Raw genomic sequence first — 8,380 nt, forward strand, 5'->3', positions numbered from 1 at the left:
TGCAGAATGGGGCCTCCAAATCCCTCCATACCTCCAGAAGGAATTCTTGTGCTATCCAAAGTGGACGGGAAATGCTTCATGAACTTTCTGGGTGGTGAGGATGCCAGTGTTTCTTGGGGAGCAGCTCTGCAGGCAGGGAGGATACCCAGTCCAAGGACCCACCGGGAACTTGAGGTTTTCATCTGCGCTTCAGGTGGGGAGGAGGATGCTGACGGCCGTGTAGGTGACATCACTTGGGGGCTGGACTGCCCCCGTTCCACTCCAGCTCACATCAGGCTCTCCCTTTGCCTCCCAAGGTCTTGGTCTCACTTTGAACCAGAGTCCCGAGGCCAGGGGCCCGGCCTGTCACATGGCCTATCAATGATTAGCAGCCTGACCCCTGCTTTGGTGGGCAGGAGAGCTCAGGGTTGTCAGGTGTCTGCCCACTGGGGCAAGTCAGGGTGACCGAGGACCTCCTCAGATAATCAGCTGAAGTCTGCCATATGCAACATCCCCCCCACCCCCAAGCAGGACAGCAGCCCAGTCCTTTACCATCAAGACTTTTAGTGAATCCCCACCATTGTGCCAACTGTTGATTGGGAGACATTTTTTTTTTTGGCCTTATAATAACTAGTCTCTATTGAATACTCAATGTCAGGTGCTTATATGCATTATTTGTCTCCTTTTCTCCTGGTGCAGACTTTTAAATTCAGTGACACTTCCAAATAAATTTGTGCCTGATTAGCAATGCCCATGGGTATTTAAGCTGATAGTACATTTTGTGTGAGACAAGACTTAGTGTGCCTGCAATGCCAAGGACACAAGCGGTTTTGGGTTCCCCCTTATGCTCTAAGTCTAAGAAACTGTAGACAGCAGAACATAGTGGTTGCACAGTGGATTACTCTGGCTGCTGTAACAGCGAGCCTTAAAATAATAATGACTTAAAACAAAAATTTAAATTTAATGATCAGGGGCGCCTGGTGGTTCAGTCGGTTCAGCGTCTGACTCTTGGTTTCAGCTCAGGTCATGATCTCACGGTTCGTGGGTTTGAGCCCCGTGTCGGGCTCTGCGTGGACGGTGAGGAGTCTGCTTTGGATTCTCTCTCTCTCTCTCTCTCTCTCTCTCTCTCTCTCTCTCTGTCTCTCTCAAAATAAATATATAAACTTAAAAAAATAAATTTAACGATCATTGCCATATAAAGATCCCCTGAGTAGGTGGTCCAGGATTTGCATAGCAACTCCACAGTCATCAGAACTCGGACTTCTTCCATCTCATTGCCCTGCAATTCTCCTTGTGAAATTTACATTTCATGTTCCAAAAAGGCTGCTTCAGTTCCGCCCATCACATTCTCATTCCATCTCATGAACTGGGAAAAGAAGTTACATATAGTACTTCCTCTCATATCTTACTAACTCGAGTTTGGTCACATGGCCTTAACCTCAAAGGACTCCAGGAAATGCATGTTTTAGCTGGGCATTCTTGTGCCCGGGTGAAAAGTCTATCACTCCAAAAGAAGAGAAGAATGGACACGGGAGGACAACTTGTATCTGTCACAGCGGTGAGAACTTGGACTTGAAAACCTGTCAACTTGACCTTAAACCCCAGCCCAATCACTTCCCAGCTATGTGGCCTAAAGAAAGGGTATTAGTTATCGATTGCCATGTAACAAATTATCCAAAAACTTATCCACTGCAAACAACAAACATTTATTATTTTGTGACTCCTGTGAACCAGGAATTTGACAGGGTGGGGGTGAATGGCGGGGAGGGCAGCCTAGCTGGGTGATTCTGGCTCAAGGTCTCTTTCAGGAGGTGCGGTCAACTCAATGGCTAGAGCTGTGGTCACCAGGAGCTTTGACTGGGGCTTCCAAAATGACTCGTTCCCATGGCTGTGGGGTGGGGGGTGGAGGGGGGTGCTCTGTTCCTTGCCACATGCTTTTCTCCCGAGGGCTGCTTGACGGTCCTCGTGACATGGCAGCTGGCCTTCCCCAGAATGAGTGACCCAAACAGTCAGCAAAGAGGAGGCCACGGTGCCTTTTGGGATCCACTCTGGAAGTCTAGCACCATCATTTCTGCCACGTTCTATCCACTGGATTCACCAAGTGCAGCCCACGAGCACACAGAGGACAATGAGGCTCCACCTTCAAAGGAAGAAGGATAAAAGAATGTATGGGCATATTTTAAATTACAAGGCAATTTCTCCATTTATAAAGTAATTTATTAATTTATAAAATAATAGTAACACTCGACTCCTAGGGCTGCAGAAGGGTTTAAAAGAAACAATGACTTCCCCTCTTCTCCTGGGTAGACATGACCTTGCTCTGCCCGGGGACCATCAGTGGTCTGTGTGATAAAGATGCTCCTGAAGCACCTACTTCATAAATCTCATCAGAAGACTATGCTCCTCAGGGCGCCTGGGCGGTTCAGTCGGTTAAGCATCTGACTCTTGATTTCAGCCCAGGTCATGATCTCACGGTTTATGAGATCGAGCCCCACGCCAGGCTCCAAGTCCTGATATCGAGGAGCCTGCTTGAGATTCTCTCTCTCCTTCTCTCTCTGCCCCTTCCCTGCTCATGCTGCTCTCTTTCTCAAAATAAATAAACTTAAAAGAAAAAAGAAGAGTGTGCTCTTAAAGATTGCTCACGATTGTGAATGTGTGCACTTAAGGCCAATGCCACCAATGGTGATGATGAGCATTTCTGTCCTCCAGCTAAAGTAGCACAGGTATAGAGCAGGAGCGTAGACACAGTTTGGAGCTCGTTCCACCTGCCAACTGGGAAGTTATGTAATTGATACGTGGCTGAAGGGGGTGGGGGACTTGAATCCTTTCACATTTGGCACATCGACTGGGAATGGTTTATATTTTCACGCTGCAGATCTTCAAATATCACACAGTTCACATTCACGTAGAATGTGGGTAGTGTTGTGGGTGTTTATGGATTTGTTTCTGTCACTAGATGAGTTCCCTGAGGACAGAGAATGGGGGCCTCAAAAAGTCAACCCAGTTCTGGAATCCTCAGTTTTCTTCATCTGTACAATGTGGGTGATAACACCCACTCACAGAAAGTCTGTCCTGAAGGTCAGCAGGGGCTCTGTGGAGAGAAAGCCCAGGTGGCCCAACATGCTACAAGTCAAGGGTGAAGGGCAGAACTGAGGGGCAGAGGGAATGGAGAAACTCTTCAGAGAGGGAGTCAGAAACCGGGGGCCAGCTTCAGTAGGTCATGGGTGTGAGCCAAGCCAGGTAGTTCAAAGGACTCTCTAGAAACAGGGGCCGGAAATGGACACCCCGTTGGCTTGAGCTGGAGGCCATTCACCCCCCAGCTGATGGCAGGACACAGAGCTGGGCTTTCGGGTCCTATCGCGGCCAAGAAGCCAGAGACCGGTGGCAACCATGAAACCTGGCTGTGCTTTCCTGAGTTTTGGGTCGAGGTGCTGGCTGTGTCTTGGGCATCTCCTTCTGGAATGTTCTGCGGATGCTGCTGCAAACCCAGCATGTCTCAAATGGGCCTCCTCAGCCTCACCTCCGCACAAAACTGCCCACAGGGCTGGCTTTGTCCCATGTTACCTTCTGGGACCAGTTGCTGAGACCAGTTGGTCTTCCCCTTCCCCCATGCCTCCCTGCTTCCTATCCAACCAGACGTCACATCCTGTCCCATCTTTCTGTGCCTTGTCTCCTGAATTGGTCCACTTTTCCTTTCTCTGGCTGCCTTGCCGGATCTGGTATCTCCTGCTCCATCTGCCAAAGGGCCTTCCTAACGGCAGCTTGGAGCGCACCAATTCACCCGTTGCAAGGCCTTCTGTGGCTTTCTCTGGCACAGATTGAAAAGACTTGGCCAGTCAGAAGGAAAAGGACTTCTCGATTTATATTCCACATCATGGTTTGCTCTAGACGCACACCATTTTGAACTCTACAGGCCAGCTTTCTGGGGCTCTCCTCCCACACCCCCATTCAACACCACGTCCTGGCAAAAGTCCAGTTGGGATTCGCCTTCTCCCCAGGAACCTTCCACAAACCCACGCTCCGAATTCATCTTCCCTTCCCAGGTCTTAGTAGCCCTTTGAACCTTTCTAATATACTTTACTACCCGTCTCCTGATAAATGGTTATTCACATATCGATTTGTTTCCACCTGACTGTAGATCAAGGACTTTAGCTTATTTAATTACATAAACAGTATAGGTGTCAAGGCCAAGACTCAAAATATGGAGCCCTCCACAGGAATGTCCTGGCCGAAGAGAAGCTGTAGCCGCTGAATTAATCATAGCAGGAACATAATAGGCTCCTAATAAATATTAAGAAATAATTTATGGGCGACTCAATAGCAAAAAAAGCCCAAATGGGTGCCTGGGTGCTTCAGTTGGTCAAGCGTCTGACTCTTGACTTCAGCTCAGGGCATGATCTCACGGTTCATGAGATCAAGCCCCTTGTCAGGCTTCTTGCGGAACGTGGAACCTGCTTGGGATTCTCTCTCTCGTTCTGTCTCTGCCCCTCCCCCATGGGCATGCGCTCTCTCTCTCTCCCTCTCTCTCTTCCTCAAAACAAATAAACTTTAAAAAATCCCCTTAAAAATGGGTAGAGGATCTGAATAGGCATTTTTCCAAGGAAGATATACAGATGGCCAACAGGTACATGAAAAGTAGGCTCAGTGTCACTCATCATCAGGGAAATGCGAATCAAAATCGCGATGAGTTACCCTCTTAGTCCAGTCAGAATGGGGATGTTAGAATGCTAATATTAGAATTGACCCCAAAACTCACAGATACAGAGAGCAGGTTGGTGGTTGCCTGAGGTGAGGTGGCTCTCTGCTCTTCCCCGTTGGACAGACAGCCGCATCTCCTGGTGCGGTGCCAGCCGCGCCCCGAGACACGATGGTGAAGGTCAGAGTCAACGGATTTGGCCGTATTGGGCGCCTGGTCACCAGGGCTGCTTTCAACTCTGGCAAAGTGGACATTGTCACCATGAACGACCCTTTCATCGACCTTAACGACGTGGTCTACATGTCCCAGTCTGATTCCACCCACGGCAAATTCCACGGCACAGTCAAGGCTGAGAACGGGAAACTTGTCATCAATGGAAAGCCCATCACCATCTTCCAGGAGCGAGATCCCGCCAACATCGAATGGGGTGATGCTGGTGCTGAGTATGTTGTGGAGTCTACTGGGGTCTTCACCACCATGGAGAAGGCTGGGGCTCACTTGAAGGGTGGGTAAAATGGGTGATGGTGGTCAAAAGCTACAAGTTTAGGGAATTTATGAACTGGATTAAATTCCTAACTTTGTCCAGGGTTGTCACAAATGTATTTATCTATTTAGCTTCCTCTATTTCTCCTTCTAGCAAGTTCTCTCGAGTCCCTCCCTCCTAGGAAAAGCAGATCTTCTGTACACGATTCCTTCATTTGTTCAGGAAATTTCTAGGAGCATCTACTAGGGGCCCGGCACCATGCTGAATGCTGGGGGGACGTGAGTGCACAGAGAGTGCAATGTCTCTGCTTTCCAGAAACCTGGAGCCAGACCTGAGATGCTAAGAAGAACAAGAAAAGAAAAGCAGTCACAAAATTCATCGTGACCCAAAGGACAAGATTCCGGAGGGCGGTGGTGCAGATTTCGATGAAGCCGGCTGGGCAGGTACCTCAGCCAAAATCTAAGGGGGACAAGGACTCATCCCTGGAGAGTCAGGGGTAGCATTTCAGGCGGGGGGGGAAATGGTAATCGAAGGTCTTCAGGTCAGAAGGTGCTGATCTGCTTGGAAGAAGTAGGAGAAGGCCCTGGAGCTGGGGAGAAGCCGAAGAGGAACAGGAGAGGCAGTGATCCCGGCTGCTGCAGGGTTGGAAGCCACTGGAAACCAAGTTTTCTTGACATCTTTTTGAATAAGCCCTCGCCGCCGTGTGTACGAACTTCCTCGTTCCTGGGCTTCCACAGAAGCCACCGACAGCTGTCATTTCTTCTGATCTGGGCCCGGATCTCACACTGAAGCTGCCCCAGCCTCTTGAAAAGAGCCCAGGAATTCCAAGGAGACAGGCAGGTTGGCCTTCTGTTGCCGGTGACACCAGGCTCCCAGCACTCACCTGGCTCCGAGGAGTCTGGGGCTGGCAGACGTCCCCGTCTCTCCTTTCTTCACACGAGGAGGGAAGTCCAATGCCTTTCCACCCTGCAGGGTCTGCCTCCCAGGCTGCAGTGTCCTGGGTTCCTCTCAGAGAGAGGCTGGATTCTAGTGAGGCCCTGAGTAAGAGCCGGCCAGGGCTCCTCCACACACAGCCTGTTTCCAGAAAGCTCTTTCCCCAGTCCTGTTTGTTCTGGATGGCCTGCCCCTCAGGCCCATGGCCTCCACCCATGTCTTCCTCTGGTCTAACCCCGAATGTCCTCCCGAGCTCTCAGAGCCTCGCTTCTCTGGTGCGCGATCGTCCCTCGGGCCCATATGAGTTCTTCCTCGCTAGGTTCCACAGGACTTCGGACCGGCAGGAATGGGAAGAGGCACGCTGGAGGCTGACGGCACCCCAGGAGCTGCTATGCTCCTACAGCTATCCCCTTATTCAAATTTGGGGTCTCATTAGCCCCAGCTTTCAGATAGGGAAACTGAGGCTAAGAGAGGTGGAGTGGCCTGCTTTGGGCCGGGTGGACAGAGCATACACCGACTCCGAGGGTGGGCCCCCCACAAGGCTTCCCCCTGCTGCCTGAGTATCAACTCCTTATACGTTCAGCTGGTACTTCCGGTGATGGTTTAGTTCTTCACATGCCCTGAGCACCTGTGGCGGGCCAGGCCCTGTCCCCATCCCTCGGGACACGGGGATGCCCAAGGCATGATCACAGCCTCTATGCTGGGGCCGTGGACCAGAATGGGTCAGAGCTGAGGCTTTGGTGGATGCGCTGATGCAGGGTCCAGCCGTTGTCATTCCACATTGGGCTGTGTGGTTGAGCGAGTAATGAACGTTTCCGTTCCTCGGTGTCAAATTCACAGCCGGGGCGGTAACGGCACCCGCTTGCCCTGACTGGTAGGGTCTTAGCGGGAGTGACTGAGAGACAATTAACAAGGAGCCCCCCGGCGTCCCTGCCTTGGAGGCCAGAGAGTGACCCCCAAACTCCGACCTCTTTTCTGTCCTTCCTCACTGCCGCGGTGTCAGAAAAAGCCACGCCAAACAGATGGTCTGCGTGAGAGCCAGTGTCTCTGTAACATAACACACACTTTCGGCTTCAACCGAAAGTCCCTCATGCCAAGCACCAGGAAGAACCAAGAAGCTCTCAAACCGATTGAAAGGTGATCAGTAGATTCCAAAACCATGAACACAGAGGTTTTAGAATTACCCGAGGAAACTTGGGGCTGAAACGTTAGGGCTGAAATCTTAAGTATACTTCAGCGAGCAACTATGAACACACGTGAAACAAATGAAAAAAATAGAAAGCCTCAGCCAAGAAACAGAAAATCTCAGGAAAAAAAAAAAAAAAAAACAACAACCAACCAAAACCCGAGAAGATATAAAAGAAGAACCCGATGAAACTTGTGGAACTGAAAATACACTAAGTGAAATAAAAAGCCCAGCGATGGGCTCAGAAGCAGAATTGAAATATAATCCTAATTTCAGGTGGAGACCTCCCTGCCTCCTGCAGGGCACCAAAGGCTCATGAACCCTGGGGGCTGGGATGACCATTTCTGTACCCCGAGGGCTCACCCCTGGTTCTGGCTAATTGGAGGGGCTTGCTTAAATGATGGCGGTGTCTGATTTGGGATGTGAGCCCTTGAGGAGCCCAGGGAATTAACCCCACCCCCACCCCCAACCCCGGTCTCTTGTCTATCTTTCCTGTACTCAAGGGCAGCATGGTCCCATCTCCCTGGGATGGAACCATGGTTTCCAGTTCAATCCAGCTGTCCCAAGACACAATTCGGGATCTTGTTCTCCCTCAGTGGTCTCTCTTTTCCGGGAGATGCAGCCTGCAGGGAACAGCTTAGAAAATTCCAGCCTGCAGGTTGGTAGAGGCATTGGAGAATGTCAAATCTAGCCCCTCATTTTCTATCTAGGAAAACTAAGACACAGGGAGAAAGAAGTTTCCCAAGGAGCCACTCTTGTGAGTTGCAGAGTTAGAACGTAAAATCTCTCCACCAACTCACAAGAGGCTTTACATTTACACAAAATCTTTAACGTTTATTCATTTTTGAGAGACGGAGCGCAAGCAGGGGTGGGGCAGAGACAGAGGGAGGCACAGAATCCGAAGCAGACTCCGGGCTCCAAGCTGTCGGCATGGAGCCCGATGCGGGGCTCGAACTCACGAACCGTGAGATGGTGACCTGAGCCGAAGTCGGATGCTTGACTGACAGAGCCACCCAGGCACCCCGAGGCTTTACGTTTTAAGTCAGGATTCCTAGTTCCTGGAGGCCCAGCCTGGGCTTTGGTAGAGAAAGCAAGAGAGGGA

At 50.6% G+C, this 8,380-nt stretch overlaps 1 protein-coding gene across 1 annotated transcript; it reads left to right on the forward strand.

Annotated features, from left to right (window-relative positions):
- Positions 1–4,831: 4,831 nt before the first annotated feature.
- On the forward strand, positions 4,832–5,224 carry LOC109273100 (glyceraldehyde-3-phosphate dehydrogenase-like). Its single transcript, XM_053896195.1, has one exon. The coding sequence runs from the start codon at positions 4,847–4,849 to the stop codon at positions 5,186–5,188; it is 342 nt and encodes a 113-aa protein (XP_053752170.1). The 5' UTR covers positions 4,832–4,846; the 3' UTR covers positions 5,189–5,224.
- Positions 5,225–8,380: the final 3,156 nt, after the last annotated feature.

The sequence above is a fragment of the Panthera pardus genome, unplaced genomic scaffold (genome assembly GCF_024362965.1).
Source record: "Panthera pardus isolate Hobbes unplaced genomic scaffold, ASM2436296v1 HiC_scaffold_7, whole genome shotgun sequence".
NCBI classification, from domain to species: domain Eukaryota; kingdom Metazoa; phylum Chordata; class Mammalia; order Carnivora; family Felidae; genus Panthera; species Panthera pardus.